Here is a 20,259-nt window from a genome sequence, read left to right on the forward strand (position 1 = left end):
AAATAAGTTAAGAACTAATTTAAGGAATTAAATCAGTTGACCTCTAAGGTGTATGATTCTAATCTTATTATCAAATATGGCCTTGGTAGCTTTGCTGCCAGCTCTTCTCTTCTAGTAGGCAAAGATGGCAGTCGATCAGCTCTGATAGATTTTCAGCCTAGACAAGGCTCTAGTACAACAAACTGGGCCCCCAGCAATTTGGAGACAATCAGGGACACAGTCCTTTTTCCCTTCCTTCTCACACAAACTATGTCACATATAAACTATGAATATCCTTGTGTGACTTAGGAAAGTATTTTATTTTAGACATATACCACATCTACACCCACATCTGAGTATAAAAGGATAAGGGTAAGGAGAAAGGATATGAAAATGACAAGCACAGAACCTAGAACAGGGAAGGAGTGAACCTAGAGATGATTCTAGTACCTGTTTTACAGATGAAAAACCTGATGCTCAGAAGGAGATATATGTAGAGAAAATGCAATTTGTAGAGGACAGGGAAAAAGTAAATTAAGAAGCCGGGCACGTTGGCTCAACGCCTGTAATCCCAGTGCTTTGGGAGACCAAGAAGGGCAGATAATTTGAGGTTTGAGCAGTTTGAGACCAGCCTGGCTAACATGGTGAAACCCTGTCTCTACTAAAAATACAAAAATTAGCTGGGCGTGGTGGCTCAGGCCTGTAATCCTAGCTATCTAGGAGGCTGAGGCAGGAGAATTACTTGAACCCGGAAGGCGGCGGTTGCAGCGAGCTGCATTCCAGCCTAGGCAGCAGAGACTACATCTCAAAACAAACAAAAGAATAGGAAAATCAGCATCACATTTTCTTTCTGTTTTTTTATACAAAAAAACTTGAAAGATAATTGGTTTAGATGGTATTGATGCTTTCTTTTTTTCTTTTTCTTTTTTTTTGAGATGCAGTCTCGCTCTGTCACCCAGGCTGGAGTGCAGTGGCTGGATCTCAGCTCACTGCAAGCTCCGCCTCCCGGGTTTACACCATTCTCCTGCCTCAGCCTCCCGAGTAGCTGGGACTACAGGCGCCCGCCACCTCGCCCGGCTAGTTTTTTGTATTTTTTTTTTTTTTTTTTTTTTTTTTTGAGACGGAGTCTCGCTCTGTCGCCCAGGCTGGAGTGCAGTGGCCAGATCTCAGCTCACTGCAAGCTCCGCCTCCCGGGTTTACGCCATTCTCTCGCCTCAGCCTCCCGAGTAGCTGGGACTACAGGCGCCCGCCATCTCGCCCGGCTAATTTTGTATTTTTTTAGTAGAGACGGGGTTTCACCGTGTTAGCCAGGATGGTCTCGTTCTCCTGACCTCGTGATCCGCCCATCTCGGCCTCCCAAAGTGCTGGGATTACAGGCTTGAGCCACCGCGCCCGGCCGTTTTTTGTATTTTTTAGTAGAGACGGGGTTTCACCGTGTTAGCCAGGATGGTCTCGATCTCCTGACCTCGTGATCCGCCCGTCTCCACCTCCCAAAATGCTGGGATTACAAGCTTGAGCCACCGCGCCCAGCCTGGTATTGATGCTTTCTTCAGAGCTCATCTTTAAGTATCAATTCTGAACTGTTGATAAAAAAATTAAAAATTAACCAATTTAGATGAAAGACAAATTGCTTTCATTTCAGAAAGGATTTTAACTGAACTAGTTCATTTTATCTGTAGTAAATTATGTACACAGATATAATCTCTCAGAAGTCAACAAGTTTTATCTGTATACAGGCTTCTAAGATGAGACGGTTTGAAACTTTTAGAGCTCCCTCATTTTAAGAGAATAGTGGTACTGTTGGTATGCTGCTCGTCACAGCTATTTTGTGTCCAGAGGCTACCAGTTACTTTACTTCTCTGTTTGACAGATTTTACTGATGGAAATTGATCAAAGGACAAGACAATGCCTTGGGATTTTGCCCCAAGCATCCATCAAATCAGATTTTTAAAAGTAAATTTCAACTTACATCCTGTTTTTGTTATATAATACCTGGTTTACTAGCACACATTATAAATTTTTACTGTGAATGATTCTGTTTCCAGCTATTTATACTCTACTTCATTAAAAACAAAACTATATTAAGCAGTTTGTCATTATTTTTTCTTGCTGTATTTCAATACCTTGGTAACCTTACAGCAAATCCTAACAGATGGACATTTCATTTTACACAAGACATATTTTAATAATGATGTGTAAATTGGATTTTTATACACTGATTTGTATCTTCTTATATTTTTATTTATAGAATGTTTATGCTAACTTCTAAGTTATCTTCAAATATTTGATGCCAAAATTTTAGCTGTTAGGCTGTATCTAATTTCATTTCCTTCTCTTAACTGCCTTCCAGAACAGTTAATAGGATTTTATTTAAAACAAAATAAAACCTATACTAGTAACATTTCCTATTATGAAAAATCAGTAAGAACTTAAACAAATTTACAAGGAAAAAACCAAACAACCCCATTAAAAAGAGACATGAACAGACACTTTTCAAAGAAGACATACATGTAGCCAAGAAGCATATGAATAAAAGCCCAACGCCACTGATCATTAGAGAAATGTAAATTAAAACCACAATGAGATACCATCTTACACCAGTCAGAATGGCTGTTATTAAAGTCAAAAAATAACAGATGCCGGCAAGGTAGTGGAAAAAAGGGAACACTATATTATAAACTGTTGGTGGGAGTATAAATTAGTCCAACCACTGTGGAAAGCAGTGTGGCAATTCCTCAAAGAGCTAAAAACAGAACTACCATTTGACCCAGCAATCCCATTACTAGGTATATACTCAGAGGAATATCAATCATTCTACCATAAAGACACATGCATGCAAACATTCACTGCAGCACTATTCACAATAGCAAAGGCATGGAATCAACCTAAATGTCCATCAGTGACAGACTGGATAAAGAAAATGTGGTATATACACACCACAGAATACTATGCAGTCATAAAAAAGAACAGGATCATGTATTTTGCCAGGACATGGATGGAGCTGGAAGCCATTATCCTTAGCAAACTAACACAGGCACAGAAAACCAAATACTGTATGTTCTTACTTAACAAGTGGGAGTAAATGATGAGAACACATGGACACAAAGAAGGGAACAACAGACACTGGGGCCTACTTGAAGGTGGAGGTTGGGAGAAAAGCAGAAAAATTAACTATTGGATACTAGGCTTAGTACCTGGGTGTTGAAATAATCTGTACAAGAAACCCCCGGGACACTAGTTTACCTATGTAACAAACCTCCACATGTACCCCCGAACCTGAAAGTTAAAAAAGAAAGAAAAATCATATTGAAAAAATAAAATTACCAGGATAACCTTAAAGAAATGTTTTAAAGGTGTCAGATGTAAAATCTTAGAAGCAAAGTGTGGGAGGAATGGTAAGTATTTAAGAATGAGGTTTATTGTAACTATTTAAGAATCATATCACACATTAACATATCACAACTAAGCATTTATTATACTGTTTAAGAAGGGAAGCAATTGCAGTAGTATTTCAGAAGCTATATCTTTTTTAAATGCAATATATGCTCATAAACTCTAAACAGTATTTTAAAATATACAATCTCTGCAAAAGAAAATATTCAACTAAAGATAGATAACTTTTAGTATAAGCAAAATGTCACAAGATTTTAAAATTAAAGTCATCAGATTTTTCACAGCACATTGTACAGAAAATTTGCAAGCTTCCTGTACGGAACAGTATAATCTTTACTCTTGAGCGAGTCGCTCAATAACACGCCGGTAATCTTCCACTAGTTCCTGAAAACTCTCTTCCAGCTGTTCATGTTGCATGCTTATTTCTATTTGGTTCATCTGGTTTGTCAGTTCTTCTGGTCTGAGACATTTTCTCATCTTAGCAAGATCTCTCTGCTTTTTCTAAGTGACAAACAATTATTTGTTAGATTAAGAAAGCAAATATATTTCCTTATAGTCTTACAATTTTAAGTCTCCAATGTTAAAACTAAGAATAGTATGAATATGCCCAAACTTGTCTGTTTTCTTTTTTTTTTTTTTTTTAAGGAAGCTTAAAACATAATGTTAACCATGAATTGCAAACCCTCTAAAAAGAGTTAACAAGAAGACCTCGTATTTGTGTCCAATGATGGTAAATATAGACATGTGACTAGCAGCCCCTCCAAAACTTTAAAGAACTCTGGGCAATATAAACACTCAAATATTTGTTTAATAAATAGAAGACATTAGCTAAAGAAAGACAACTGAGATTAAGTGCTATTATTCTTCATTTTACTATTCAATCATTAATTAATTACATTTTAAATTCCACCGAGTGAAGTACTTATGGGCCACATGCTAATTTTAACATTAACTGTTAGAAATGTTTCAGAAAGACAAATGGGAAACTGTTATACTTTAAAAATATATTAATGAGAATTTGAGTCTTCATTAAGTTCCAGACATACATTATCATACTAAACCCTCCCTGTTTAACTGATACCGCTATGCTGAGGAGTTTGCAACAGGTAGCTGGTAACAACTTTTATGCAGGACACTGTGTCAAAACAATACTGTGTCAGAGATGTTTAGGATGGGACTGGAGGACTGGGCAACTACTGCAGTAGTTGAAGCCAGAGTTGATGAAAGCCTAGATCAAATCAGCAGCAGCAGAGACGGAGAGGACACGGCAGATTAGGGGAGAAAATAGTGGGTGATATGAGGAAGGAAGGATGAAGAATAACTCCAAGATTCCTGGTTGGGTGGCATTATGCAAAAAAAAATATGAAGCTTTCATGTTTTGGATATACTGTTCTAGAACTCCTGGGCCCCAGCGATCCACCCACCTTGGCCTCCCAAAGTGCTGCGATTACAGTCGTAAGACACCGCACCCAGCCCAGTTCTGGCCTTTTAGACAGGTGAACTGGCTGGACAGGTAAAGGTACTTAATAATAATATAAAAAAGAATGATCATTCTTTAAGAGTAGAAAATACTTGTACTTACGAACTACAGAGATTCCCATTATTTGGCATTAGCTGTGTGACTACTACTTGTACTCAATTTCTATCTTTCAATTGTTATATTTTATATAAAATGTCACATTAATATCTAAAATATATAATTCAATAAATTATTTTACTTTAGTAAAATCTTAATACTCTTAAATGTTGCCATCTATTTATACTGTTCTCTGTGCCCAAATTTCATCATTAAGACATTTTCTAGCTAACAAATATTACTTAAAGATCAAAACCTTTGGAAAGTACCATTTCTACCCATTTTCTGATGTTTCTGAATTGATAACATCAAATAATAAAATGCTACTTTGGATAATTTTTGAGGAGACCATTATAATTTATTACAACCTGCTATATGCAGATGATGGTCTGTAAAATAGAAAAACCATTAAATTGCAATGAAATGACACCATGAGGAACTATTCATACATCTATGTATGAATTCAAGATAAAATGATTTACTCATAGGCAAATAATTACTTTTATATTCAGAATGTGATACAGTTGAACAGAATTACAATGACAAGTTAGGAAATATAGTTGCACTGCAAAGTAAAAAGATGCTATGAAGGAAGGAAAAGTTGGGATTCAGCAAGTAGTGTCAGCCAGTGAACCATCAGCATTCAAGACTGGCTCTATAAAGCAGAATCCATGGCAAATAACATTTAAATTTTCTTTAAATTTACAAAGGAAAACCAAAACTACGTGTACCTGATATCGTTATTTAATTTACTTTCTCAAATTGTAATGCAGATTCAACTTGCTCATTTATGTTACCAGCTGTTGTGATGTATAACCCTATAGGTATGGTATATATAAATGTAGCAACAACATTTCATCATTGAGCAACTGTACTCAATAATTATCTGTTGAATAAGTTAAATATTCTGCCAATCAGCTCACTACTCAGCTGCAACTAGATGACAAATTTTCTTCTTTTTTGAGATGGAGTTTTGCTCGTCACCCAAACTGGAATACAGGGACGCAATCTTGGCTCACTGCAACCTCTGCCTCCCAGGTTCAAGCAATTCTCCTGCCTCAGCCTCCCGAGTAGCTGGGATTACAGGCACCTGCCACCATGCCTGGCTAATTTTCGTATTTTTAGTAAAGACGGGGTTTCACCATGTTGGCCAGGCTGGTCTTGAACTCCTCACCTCAGGTGATCCACCCGCCTTGGCCTCCCAAAGTGCTGGGATCACAGGTGTGGGCCACCATGCCTGGCCATGAGTGAGAATTTTTATAAATAACTGGAAGAATATTTCTACTTTTGTAAAAGTTAATTTTACAAAATGACTTGGACTCTCTCATACATTGGCATTTGGTAGCTTTTCTTCTGTTTTAAACAGTGAAAAGAATACAGTGTTTAAGATTCTTGAAAGTCCTACCTTATATGGGCTAATTAGTCTTCTTTTAATATCCAGTCTATAGCTTCTGTATTGTTCAGCATCACTCATGTCAGTTACCAGTAGTCGAAGAATTTCATAAACCCTTCTAGCATGTTGCTAGAATGAAACAAAAGAAAATGTGAACATTTTCAAAGTAAAAATAATGACACAGGATATATTTTCAAAGTAAAAAAATATACACATACACAGGATACATTTTCAAAGTAAAAAAAAGAACACAGGATATATTTAATATCTGCCATGAGCAAGGAATTGTGCTAGATACCACAGGAAAGGCAATAAAAGTAGTTGCCCTCAAGCAGTCTAGTGGGTAACACAAATGATTATGGTATGGATAATTTAATGTGGCACGTTCATAGTTCACTGCAGCCTCAACCTCCTAGACTCAAGCCATCCTCCCACCTCAGCCTCCTGAGCAGCTGGGACCATAGGCATATGCCACCACACCCGGCTATTTTTTTTTTTTGTAGAAATGGGATCTCACTTTGTTGCCCAGGCTGGTCTTCGACTCCCAGCTTCAAGCATCCTCCTGCCTCAGCCTCCCAAAGTATTAGAATTACTGGCGTGAGCTACTGCCCCAGCCTTGGTGACAGATTTTAAATAGGAGAGTAAGCAACATGCACAAATTTTGAGTTTTTTAAATAAGTCACTCTTTCAGCTACATAGAAATGGTAGCAAAAAGAAGTGCAGAGAGACCAATCAAGAAGCTGAGTTATTACATCAGATAAAAAACCACGAGGGCATGAACTGGAACAGCACAAGTAAGAAGACCAAGGGGACAAGGACTCTAGAAACATATGAGAGGAAAAACTGACTTAGAGAAGGATGCGAAAATGTAAGTTTTCACAGCCTAGGAGAGATTTAGGAGGCAGCAGAAAATAGAAAATCTGAAGAAAATTCTAGTCTAAGGGCAAGGATTTAAGCAATGTCAGTATATAGGTAAGAGTTAAAACCATAAAGTTGGTTAAGGTCACCTGGAGAAAGCATATACAGTGATAAAAGCAGAAAGGTCAGAAACCTGGTAGTACAGTGACAGTTAAAAAGCAGATAGGGCTGGACATGGTGGCTCATGCCTATAGTCCCAGCACTTTGGGAGGCCACGGTGGGCAGATCGCTTGAGCCTAGCAGTTTGAGAACAGCCTGTAGGAACCCTGTCTCTACAAAAATTAGCCAGGTGTGGTGGCGTACCCCTGTAGTCCCAGCTACTCGGGAGGCTCAGATGGGAGAGTCATTTGAGCCCAGGAAGTTAAGGCTGCAGTGAGCCGTGATTACACCACTGTACTCCACCTCAGGTGACAGAGCAAGAGACCCTGTCTCCAAAAAAAAAAAAAAAAAAAAGGAAAAGGAAAAGAAAAAAAGACAAATAGTATCAACGAAATATCAGAAAAATCAGGAAGTTTTCGGTAGCACTGAAGCCAAAGGAGAACCACAGTTTTTCTGTTGGTGTTGTTTCACTTGTATATTTCTTTGGGCAGGGAGTTAGGGTATGGGTAGGTTGGGAAGATAATATTTTCTGACTTCCTGAAAGGGAACCTGAGTTGAGCCTGGAAAAATGAGTACTATCTGGCCAGGCAAATAGGAAAAGGGAGTATTTCAGGTAAAGAGAATAGAATATGTAAAGGAATACAGAAGGAAGAAGGATGTGGCAGAGTTGGGAAATGGCTAGAAGATCAGTAAAGCCAGAGTATGTGGCAAAGTAGTAACAGGCTTGAAGCTAGCAAGGTAGGCAGGGTCCAGATTATCATGGACTCTGTGCCCTAGGTAGGGAGTTTGAGTTCCTTTTTAAAGAAAGCACCATTAAATATATATATATATATAATATATATATATATATATTCACACACCCTTTCTTTTAAAAGTTGAGCTATTAAACAATTTTTTTTTTTTTTTTTTTTTTTTGAGACGGAGTCTCGCTCTGTCGCCCGGGCTGGAGTGCAGTGGCCGGATCTCAGCTCACTGCAAGCTCCGCCTCCCGGGTTCACGCCATTCTCCTGCCTCAGCCTCCCGAGTAGCTGGGACTACAGGCGCCCGCCACCTCGCCCGGCTAGTTTTTTGTATTTTTTAGTAGAGACGGGGTTTCACCGGGTTAGCCAGGATGGTCTCGATCTCCTGACCTCGTGATCCGCCCATCTCGGCCTCCCAAAGTGCTGGGATTACAGGCTTGAGCCACCGCGCCCGGCCACTTTTTTTTTTTTTTTAAAGACAGAGTCTGTCTCTGTTGCCCAGGCTAGAGTGCAGTGCCATGATCTCGGCTCACTGCAACCTCCGCCTCCCGGGTTCAAGCGATTCTTCTGCCTCAGCCTCCTGAATAGCTGGAATTACAGGCATGCGCCACCATGAACTAATTTTTGTATTTTTAGTAGAGACAAGGTTTCACCATATTGGACAGGCTGGTCTCAAACTCCTGACCTCGTGATCCATCCGCCTTGGCCTCAAAGTGCGGGGATCACAGGCGTGAGCCACCCTGCCTGACCTAAACAAATTTCTTTTTTTTTGTTTTTTGAGATGGAGTCTCACTCAGTCGCCCAGGCTGGAGTGCAGTGGCACCATCTCGGCTCACTGCAACCTCCACCTCCCGGGTTCAAGCAATTCTCCTGTCTCAGCCTCCCGAGTAACTGGGACTACAGGCACATGCCACCATGACCGGCTTTTTTGTATTTTTAGTAGAGATGGGGTTTCACTGTGTTAGCCAGGATGGTCTTGATGTCCTGACCTCATGATCTGTCCACCTTGGCCTCCCAAAGTGCTGGGATTACAGGCGTGAGCCACCGCACCCAGCCCATCCCACATACTTTCATAATCTAAATCCTATTCATTCTTCAAGGTTTATATCAAATGCCATCCTTTCTATGAAATAATCACTGATTTCCTTGCTTACATAAATGTAATAAACTCCCTTCTCTGAACTTTCATATTTTTTCTGTACCTATCTTAAGACATTTACCACTTTAAAATTTAAATAAATATATAAAAGTATATAAAATGAAATACATGTTTTACTTCAACCCTTCTTCCCATCAATAATGTCTCCAGGGGTACAACTACTTGAGACAGCAAAAATAAGATCCTATTATCCATCTTTCCTCTGCTTGTTATGCTTAATATAGCAATAACACCTATTATCTTCCCATTTTATTAATGAGGAAATTGAGGCACAAGGAGGTAAATTAAATTGCCATAAATCACAGAGCAAGTGTTGGAGCTGGATTTGAACTCAGGCAATTTGGCTTCAAAGCTGTACTGTTAACCATTGCTGGTTCCCACACATGTATTCTTAATGTCCTTATAATATTTTAGTTAAGGTATACACTTTAAAAATTCGTTTGTAATTTAAATCTGTTTTCCTCCTACAGAATAAAAATACCTTATTTATTTTGAACTTCTGTTGTGCCTCTATTGCCATATCTTCATTGAATCCTTGCATTAATTTTTCCCGGGAAAAACAGGGCAAATCTTGACAAAGCTTCACAAGCACAAAGTCTCGTAATTTCACATAGCTTTTGGATGGATCTTCCGCTAAATAAATAAGGCAAAATAATATTCACATTTCCTTTATACTCAATATAATTTCTTCATCATTTGCAATCTCAACATATATGGTAGGCTAGGAAGGCAAATATTCTTAAAAGAATTACACATACAAAAGTTACAACATGAAAGGATTATTCCTTATAAATGAAACTATTATAAATCCAATCCTTTTGCAAAGACATTTGTATTAATATTTGTGAATCAAGAGCTACCTATTTCAAATTTAAACTTTTTTTTTCTTTGAGACAGATTCTCACTCTGTCACTCAAGCTGGAGTGCAGTGGCATGATCATGGCTCACCACAGCCTCAACCTCCCAGGATGAGGTGATCCTCCTATTTCAGCCTCCCTAGTAGCTAGGACTACAGGCTTCCGCCACCACACTTGGGTAATTTTTGTTTTTTTTGTAGAGACAGGGTTTCACCATGTTGCCTAGGCTGGTTTTGAATTCCCCAGCTCAAGTGATCCACCTGCCTCAGCCTCTCAAAGTGCTAGGATTATAAGCATAAGTGACTACACCCAGCCTCAAATTTAAACTTTTTAACTGGCATGGTATCACATGCATCTTAGTTTTGATTCCAATTAAAGTAGCTGTATAAGTGGGAGATTCAAATTTGGATGAACAGATCAGGCACAGTGGCACACGACTGTAATCTCAGCACTTTGGGAGACCTGAGGCAGGCAGATCACTTGAGGCCAGGAGTTAGAGACCAGCCTGGCCGGCCGGGCGCGGTGGCTCAAGCCTGTAATCCCAGCACTTTGGGAGGCCGAGACGGGCGGATCACGAGGTCAGGAGATCGAGACCATCCTGGCTAACATGGTGAAACCCCGTCTCTACTAAAAAATACAAAAAAAAAAAAAACTAGCCGGGCGACATGGCGGGCGCCTGTAGTCCCAGCTGCTTGGGAGGCTGAGGCAGGAGAATGGCGTAAACCCAGGAGGCGGAGCTTGCAGTGAGCTGAGACCCGGCCACTGCACTCCAGCCTGGGCGGCAGAGCAAGACTCCGTCTCAAAAAAAAAAAAAAAAAAAAAAAGAGACCAGCCTGGCCAACATGACAAAATCCCATCTCTATTAAAAATACAAAAATTAGGCGGGGTGTGGTGGCTCACGCCTGTAATCCCAGCACTTTGGGAGGCCAAGGCAGGCAGATCACCTGAGGTCAGGAGTTTGAGAAAGCCTGGCCAACATGGTGAAACTCTGTTTCTACTAAAAATACAAAAATTAGCCAAGCATGATGGTGCATGCCTGTAATCTCAGCTACTCAGGAGACTAAGGCAGAAGAATTGCTTGAACCTGGGAGGCGGAGGCTGCAGTGAGCTGAGATCGCACCACTGTATTCCAGCCTGGGCGACAGAGTGACACTCTGTCTCCACACAAACAAACAAACAAACAACAAATTAGCCAGGTGTGGTCATGCACATTCCTCCCAGCTACTCAGGAGGCTGAAGCATGAGAAGCATTTGACTCTTGGAGGCAGAGATTGTAGTGAGTGAGCCAAGACTGTGCTACTGCACTCCACCCTGGGTGACAGAGACTGTCTCAAAAAAAAAAAAAAAAGGCCGGGCACGGTGGCTCAAGCCTGTAATCCCAGCACTTTGGGAGGCCGAGATGGGCGGATCACGAGGTCAGGAGATCGAGACCATCCTGGCTAACACGGTGAAACCCCGTCTCTACTAAAAATACAAAAACTAGCCGGGCGAGGTGGCGGGCGCCTGTAGTGCCAGCTACTCGGGAGGCTGAGGCAGGAGAATGGCGTCAACCCGGGAGGCGGAGCTTGTAGTGAGCTGAGATCTGGCCACTGCACTCCAGTCCCGGCGACAGAGCGAGACTCCGCCTCAAAAAAAAAGAAAAAAAATTTATACAGAAAGACAAAGGACCCAGAATAGCCAAAACAATATTGAAAAAGAACAGGCCGGGCACAGTGGCTCACACCTGTAATCCCAGCACTTTGAGAGGCCAAGGCAGGTGGATCACAAGGTCAGGAATTTGAGACCAGCCTGGCCAACATGGTGAAACCCCGTCTCTGCTAAAAATACAAAAATTAGCTGGGCATGGTGGTGGTAATCCCAGCTACTTGGGAGGCTGAGGCAGGAGAATCACTTGAAGTGAGGCTGCAGTGAGCCGAGATTGTGTCACTGCACTCCAGCCTGGGCAACAGAGCAAGACTCCATCTGGGGAAAAAAAAAAAAAGAACAAAACGTGGAGGACTAAACACTTTCTGATTTCAAAACTTACTTCAAACCTAAGATAATCAAGACCATGTGACACTAGCATAAGGACAGACATATACATCAAAGGAACTGAACTGATAGTCCAGAAATAAAACCATAGATTTAGGTCTGTTAATCTTGGAGAAGGTTGCAAAGACAATTCAATGGGGGAAAGAAGAGTCTTCAACAAATGGTGATGGGACAATTGGATCTCTATCATCAAAAGTATAAAGTTGGATCCCCTTTCCTCACACCATACATAAAAATTAACCAAAATTGATCATAGTCCCACATTTAAGAGGTAAAACTATAAAACTCTTAAAAGAAAACACAGAGTAAATCTTCATGACCTCTGGTTAGACAACGGTTTCTTAGATAATGAGACCAAAGCATAAGCAACAAAAGAAAAAAATAGATAAACTAGGTGACAAAAAATTTAAAACTCTTGTATTTCAAATGATACCAGTAAGAAAATGAAAAAAATAACATACAGAATGGGAGACTATTTGTAAATCATGTATCTAATAAAACACTTGTATCCGGACTCATATAAATTGGTATAAAAACTCTTATAATTTCGTTAAAAAAACCCAACTAAAAATAGGCAAAGGATCTAAATTGACATTTATCAATAAGATATATACAAGTGGATAATAAGCACATGGAAAAATGCACAATCTCCCTAGCCACAGAAAATGTGAATCAAAATCACAATGATATACCACTTCATACCTACAAGGACGGCTAGAATTAAAAACACAGTAACAAGTATTGATGAGTATATGGAGAAATTGAAACCCTGATACCCTGATATTACATTAATAGAAATGTAAAATGGTGTAGCCATTTTGGAAAATAGTCTGGTGATTCCTCAAAAAGTTAAACATAGTTACCAGATTTCCCATAATTTCCAGTCTTAGGTATATACCCAAGAGATAGGAAAACACAGGTCCACATAAAAATTTGTACATGACTGTTCCTAGTAGCATTATTCATTCATAAGAGCCAAAAAGTGGGAACAATCTAAAGTGGGAACAATCTAAAATGTTCAACTGACCAATGAATATATAAAATGATATAACACACAGTGGAATATTATTTGGCAATAAGAAGAAATGAAGTACTGTTATATGCTATAAGAATGCATCTTGAAAACATTATGCTATGTGAAAGAAACTAGTCGCATATTGCATGATTCCAATGTCCAGAACAGGCAAATTTATAGAGACAGGAAGTAGATTAGTGGTTGCCTAGGGATAGGAGTTGAGGGGAGGAAAGGAGTGCTATCAGGGATTTCTTTTGGGGGTTTCTTTTATGGGGGAACAGAATATTCCAAAATTAGATTATTTGCTAGGGCCGCTAGCACTTTGGGAGGCAGAGGTGGACAGATCTCTTGAGACTAGAAGTTCGAGGCCAGCCTGGCCAACAAGGCCAAACACCGTCTCTACTAAAAATACAAAAATTAGCCAGGTGTGGTGGCACATTCCTGTGATCCCAGCTACTCAGGAGGCTGAGGCACGAGAGTCACTTGAACCTAGGAGGCAGAGGTTGCAGTGAGCTGCAATCATCCTACTGCACTCCAGCCTGGGTGACAGACTGAGACTGTCTCAAACAAAAATATTATGGTGATGGTTGTGCTGTAAATATCATCTTAAAACTGTCTACTTTCAGTGAATGAATTGTATGGTGTGTTAATTATATACCAATAAAGCTATTTTTTTAAAAAGCCTGAGACAGGGTAATGTCTTATGATTCCAAGAAACACATTCATGGCCGGGCGCGGTGGCTCAAGCCTGTAATCCCAGCACTTTGGGAGGCCGAGACGGGCGGATCACGAGGTCAGGAGATTGAGACCATCCTGGCTAACATGGTGAAACCCCGTCTCTACTAAAAAATACAAAAAACTAGCCGGGCGCAGTGGCGGGCACCTGTAGTGCCAGCTACTCGGGAGGCTGAGGCAGGAGAATGGCGTAAACCCGGGAGGCGGGGCTTGCAGTAAGCTGAGCTCTGGCCACTGCACTCCAGCCTGGGCGACAGAGCGAGACTCCGTCTCAAAAAAAAAAAAAAAAAAAAAAGAAACACATTCATTCATTCAACTCATTTGTACTAAATACCTATTTTATGCTTCTATGTCACAGTTAATTATTCACATCATATGCATGTAGTTATTAAGTGCCATTTAACTATGACTTTAAAATAGTAAGAATTGAAATCAAGCCACTGCATCAATTTGGGATGAAATTATGATCTATTAAGAATGATGAAATCAACAGTAAAACAAAATAAGTAAAATACAGACCTACACAGAAAATCAAGTAAACCTAAGACTGTTATATAATTTGTCACCCTATCCCATTCTTCAGTCTTTTCTAACTTTAATTTACCTGCATCATCCGTTATACAAGCCACCCAGAAACCTGGAGGACATTTATTTCTTCCATCTGGTTCCACTAGTATTTTTGTCAACTAATAACCTTTTCTTAACTCATCCTCCTTACCTGTTCTCCCCTGCTTTATAAAATATAAACTGAACTCTGACACCACCCTATATGAAAATTGTTCAAGCATATAAGAGAGGAAAGGAAGGAACAGAAAAAATACTTGAAGAAATAATGGTCAAAAACTTCCCAAATTTGATGAAAAACACTGGTCAACACATCTAGGAGGCTCAAACTTCAACTAGGAAAAACATAAAGAGATCTACACCCAAACATATCATAATCAAACTGTCAAAAGTGAGAGAAACAGAAAATCTTTAAAGCAGCAAGGGAAAAATGACTCATTAGAAACCAAGGAAGTCAGAAGTCAGTGGGATGACATATTCAAAGTACCAACAGGCGAAAAAAACCTATCAACCAAGAATTCTGTATCCAGCAAAACTATCCTTCAAAATAAAGGTGAAATAAAGATATTCCCAGAAAACCAAAGACTGAGGAAATCTGCTGCCAGCTGACTTGCCCACAAGAAATATTAAAGAACTCCATCAGGCTAAAAGAACATGGTACCACGGAAATCCACATGAAGAAATTAATTATACTCATAAAGATATACATAAAAGTTAATATAAGTATTTTTTCTCTTTTCTTCTCTCAACTAATTTAAAAGACAATTACATAAAGCAATAATTATAAACCAGTGTTTGGCTTATAGTAATACATAAGGATGTGTCCAGGAACAGTGGCTCATACCTGTAATCCCAGCATTTTCGGAGGCCAAAGCAGACAGACTGCTTGAGCTCAGGAGTATGAGACCAAAAAGTACAAACATTTAGCCAGGTGCGGTGGCATGCACCTTTAGTCCCAGCTACTCGGGAGGCTAAGGCAGGAGAATCGATTGAGCTTGGGAGGCAGAGGTTGCAGTGAGCCCAGGTCACACCTTTGCACTCCAGCCTGGGCAACAGAGAACCCTGTCTCAAAAAAAAAAAAAAAAAAAGACGTAATCCTACTGAGCAGTTAGGACTAGGACTACAGGTGTGTGCCACCACACTCTGCTAATTCTTTTTTTCTTGCTGGTAAAGAGATGGGGTCTTGCTATGTTGCCCAGACTGGTCTGAAACTCCTGGCCTCAAGTGATCCTTCCTCCTTGGCCTCCCAAAGTACTGGGATTACAGGCATTAGTCACTGAGTCCAGCCTAAGAAAATAACTTAAAAAAAAAAAAATTTTTAAAAACCACAAAGAAATTGAAATGGTTCAATAGAAAATATTATTTAACACGAAAGAAGGCAATAAAAAAGAAACAAAATAACAAAAAGGGTTTGACTCACACCTGTAATCCCAGCACCTTGAGAGCCCAAGGCGGGAGGATCACTTGAGCTCAAGAGTTCAAGACCAGCCTAGGCAACATAGCGAGACCTCGTCTCCACTAAAAATTAAAAAAATTAGCCAAAGGGTAGTGGCATACACCTGTAGTCCCAGCTACTTGGTAGGCTGACAGGGAGGACAGCTTGGGCCCAGGAGTTTGAGGCTGCAGTGAGCCATGATCATGCTACTGGACTTCAGACTCTGACAGAGCAAGACCCTGTCCTCCCCTCCCCACCAAAATAAATGAGACATATAGAAAACGAACAGCAAAATGGCAGGCATAATTCTAACCGTAATAATAATTACATTAAATGCATGTATAGTAAAATATTCTAATCAAAAGGCAAAGATTGTCAGACTGAATTTTTAAAGATCCAACCATACGCTGTCCACAAGAGAAACATTTTAGATTCAAGATGGATAGGTTCAAAGTCTAATGATGAAAAAAGATAGCTAGGCGCCGTGGCTCATGCCTTTAATTGCAGCACTTTGGGAGGCTGAGGCGAGCACATCACCTGAGGTCAGGAGTTTGAGACCAGCCTGACCAACATGGTGAAACCCCATTTCTACTAAAAATACAAAAATTAGCCAAATGTGGTGGTGGGCACCTGTAATTCCAGCTACCTGAGAGGCCAAGGGAGGAGAACCGGTTGAACCCAGGAGGCGGAGGTTGCACTGAGCCAAGATTGTGCCACTGCACTCCAGTCTGGGTGACAGAGACTTCGTCTCCAAAAAAAAAAGATATACCAAGCAAACAATATGCAAGCTAGAGTGGCCATATTACTATCAGGCAAAATAGAGTTTAAAGCCAGATGCAGTGGCTCATGCCTATAATTCCAACACTCTGAGAGACCGAGTCAGGTACATCACTTGAGCCCTGGAGTTTGAGACCAGCCTGGGCAATATGGCAAAACTCTGTCTCTATTTTTTTTTTTTTTTTTTTTAAAGAGTTCAAGACAAAAAAGGGGCACATTTTATAATGATTAAAAAAGTTTATTCATCAGGAAGATATTACAATTATAAACAAATGCACAACTAACAACAGAGCCCCAAAATACATGAAGAAAATACTGACAGAATTAAAGGGAGAAACAGACAACAGAAATAGTTTGAAATTTCAATACTCCACTCTCAGTAATGGATAGAACAATTAGACAGAAAATTGGCAAAGATATAGAAGGCCTGAATAGCACTATCAATCAACTTGGCCCAACTGATATTTATAGAACATTTTACCCAATAACAGCAAAATACATGTTCTTTATGAGTGTGCAAGGAACATTCATCCAGGAAAGACTTAATGATAGGCCAGGGATCAATAAACTATGATGGCCCATGGGCCAATCTTGCCTGTCGCCTGTTTTTGTATGGTATGTGAACTAAGAATGGTTTCTAAACAACAACAACAAAAACCAAGAGTATGCAACAGAGATTGTGTGTAGCTTGCAAAGCATAAAATACAACCTATCCTTAAAAAAAAAAAAAAAAAAAAAAAGTTTGCTGACCCCTAAGCTTGAACAGAAAACAAAACTCAATATATGAAAAAGGGCTGGGCATGATGGCTCACACCTGTGATCTTAGCACTTTGGGAGGCCCAGACGGGGGCACTGCTTGAGCCCAGGAGTTCCAGACCAGCCTGAGCAACATGGCAAAACCCCATTTCTACAAAAATAATAAAAATTAGCTGGGTGTGGTGGCGTGCACCTGTAGGGCCAATGACTTGGAAGGCTGAGGCAGAAGGATCACTTGAGGCCAGAAGGTTGAGGCTGCAGTGAGCCACGATTATGCTTGCACTCCAGTGTGGGTGACAGAGCAACATTCTGTCTCAAAAGATAGGTAGGTAGATAAATAGACAAATAGAATAAATGAAAAAGGTTCACTGGAAGGTCATGCAAAAATTAAATATAAAATCACATAAGTAAATGAAAAAGGACCGAAATCATTCTCTCTCTCTATATATATATTTTTTTTTTCTTTTTTTTTTTTTTTGAGACAGAGTCTCGCTCTGTCGCCCAGGCTGGAGAGCAGTGGCGTGATCTCGGTTCACTGTAAGCTCCGCCTCTCGGGTTCACACCATTCTCCTGCCTCAGCCTCCCAAGTTGCGGGACTACAGGCACTTGCCACGGCACCTGGCTAATTTTTTGTATTTTTAGTAGAGATGGGGTTTCACCGTGTTAGGCAGGATGGTCTCAATCTCCTGACCTCATGATTTGCCTGCCTCAGCCTCCCAAAGTGCTGGGATTACAGGCATGAGCCAACGTGCCCGGCCTTTTTTTTTTTTTTTTTTTTCAGACGGAGTTTCGCTCTTGTTGCCCAGGCTGGAGTGCAATGGTGCCATCTCGGCTCACTGCAACCTCCGCCTCCCACGTTCAAGCGATTCTCCTGCCTCAGCCTCTCAAGTAGCTTGGATTACAGGCACGTGCCACCACGCCCAGCTAATTTTGTATTTTTAGTAGTGATGGGGTTTCTCCTTGTTGATCAGGCTGGTCTCAAACTCCTGACCTCAGATGATCTGCTGGCCTCCACCTCCCAAAATGTTGGGATTACAGGCATGAGCCACCGCGCCCGGCCCTAAAATATGTTAACAACAGTGGAATTAAATTCAAACTTTACAAAAGGAAACATGGAAATCCACATTATTTAGAAATTGAACAACAGGCTTTAAATAATCCTTGGATCAAAAAAGAAATCACAAGGAAAATTAAAACATATTTTGAACTGAATGAAAATGAAAGCACAATTTCTAAAACCTTATGTGATGCAGCTACATCAATGCTTATATTTATACATAAATGTATACTATGTGTAACTATTTAGGTATTTAAATGTCTATATTAGAGGCCGGATGTGGTGGCTCACGCCTGTAATCCCAGCACGTTGGGAGGCTGAGGCAGGCGGATCATGAAGTCAGGAGATCAAGACCACGGTGAAACCCTGTCTCTACTAAAAATGCAAAAAATTAGCCAGGTGCGGTGGCAGGCGCCTGTAGTCCCAGCTACTCAGGAGGCTGAGGCAGGAGAATGGTGTGAACCTGGGAGGCGGACCTTGCAGTGAACCGAGATCGCGCCACTATACTCCAGCCTAGGTGACAGAGCAAGACTCCGTCTCAAAAACAAAATGTCTATATTAGAAAAGAAAGGCCAAGCATGGTGGCTCACAACTGTAATCTCAGCACTTTGGGAGGCCAAAGTGGGCCAATCATTTGAGGCCAAGAGTTCAAGACAAGCCTGGCCAACAAAGTGAAGCCCTGTCTCTACCAAAAATACAAAAATGAGCTGGGTGCAGTGGCGCATGCCTATAGTCCCAGCTGCCCAGGAGGCTGAGGCCTGAGAATCGCTTAAGCCTAGGAGGTGGATGGAGGAGGTTCCATCACTTCACTCCAGCCCGGGTGACAGAGCGAGACTCTGTCTAAAAAAAAGAAAAGAAAAGAAGACATCAAATCAATATAACCTAAGATTCTATCTTAACTAGAAAAGGAAGGGCAAATTAAACCCAAAGTAATAAGAAGCAATAATAATAAAAGAGTAGAAATCAATGAAAAAGAAAACAAAAATAGACAAGTTCACATAAACACAAAGTTGGTTCTTTGAAATGATCGACGAATTGACAAACCTTTAGTTAGAATGACTGAAAAAAAAGAGAAGACAACATTTATCAAAATCAGGCATGAAAGAAGGGATATTCCTACCAACTTTACAGAAATTAGAAGAATTGTAAGGGAATATGCCATGCACTTTATGCCAACAAATAAGACAACTTAGATGAAACAGACAGCTTCTAGAAAGACACAAATTACCAAAATGACTCAAAAAGTAAATGACTATGTGAACTGACTATAACGAAGACATTTAATTACCAACTAAAAATCTTCCCACAAAGACAATCTACAACCAGATGGCTTTACTGGTAAATTCCACGAAACACCTGAGGAAGAAATAATGATGATCCTTCACAAACTATTCTAGAAAATAGAGGAAACAGACCAGGTACGGGGGCTCATGCCTGTAATCCCAGCACTTTGGGAGGCCGAGGCAAGTGGATCACCTGAGGTCAGGAATTCGAGACCAGCCTGGCCAACATGGTGAAACCCCATCTCTACTAAAAATACAAAAATTAACCAGGTATGGTGGTGCAGCCCTGTAGTCCCAGCTACTCGGGAGGCTGAGGCAGGAGAATCAGCTGACGCTGGGAGGCAGAGGTTGCAGTGAGTGAAGATGGCGCCACTGCACTGGCAACAGAGTGAGACTCCATTTCCATTAAAAGGGAAGGGGAGGGGAGGGATAGAGGAAACCCTTCCCTTCCCCGCTTCCCCCTTCCCTTCCTTTCCCTTCCCTACTCATTCT

At 40.5% G+C, this 20,259-nt stretch overlaps 1 protein-coding gene across 1 annotated transcript in view; it reads right to left on the reverse strand.

Moving 5' to 3' along the window:
- Positions 1 to 3,375: 3,375 nt before the first annotated feature.
- HAT1 (histone acetyltransferase 1) overlaps positions 3,376 to 20,259 on the reverse strand; it is a 70,461-nt gene continuing 53,577 nt past the window's right edge. The window contains exons 9-11 of the mRNA XM_033231129.1: positions 9,739 to 9,890; positions 6,354 to 6,470; positions 3,376 to 3,873 (exon numbers count right to left, since the gene is read on the reverse strand). Of these exons, the coding sequence (XP_033087020.1) occupies positions 3,706 to 3,873; positions 6,354 to 6,470; positions 9,739 to 9,890 (437 nt within the window). The 3' untranslated portion in view covers positions 3,376 to 3,705. The remainder of the gene's footprint in view (positions 3,874 to 6,353; positions 6,471 to 9,738; positions 9,891 to 20,259) is intronic.

Source organism: Trachypithecus francoisi, unplaced genomic scaffold (assembly GCF_009764315.1).
Source record: "Trachypithecus francoisi isolate TF-2019V2 unplaced genomic scaffold, Tfra_2.0 Lachesis_group13, whole genome shotgun sequence".
Classification (NCBI taxonomy): Eukaryota; Metazoa; Chordata; class Mammalia; order Primates; family Cercopithecidae; genus Trachypithecus; species Trachypithecus francoisi.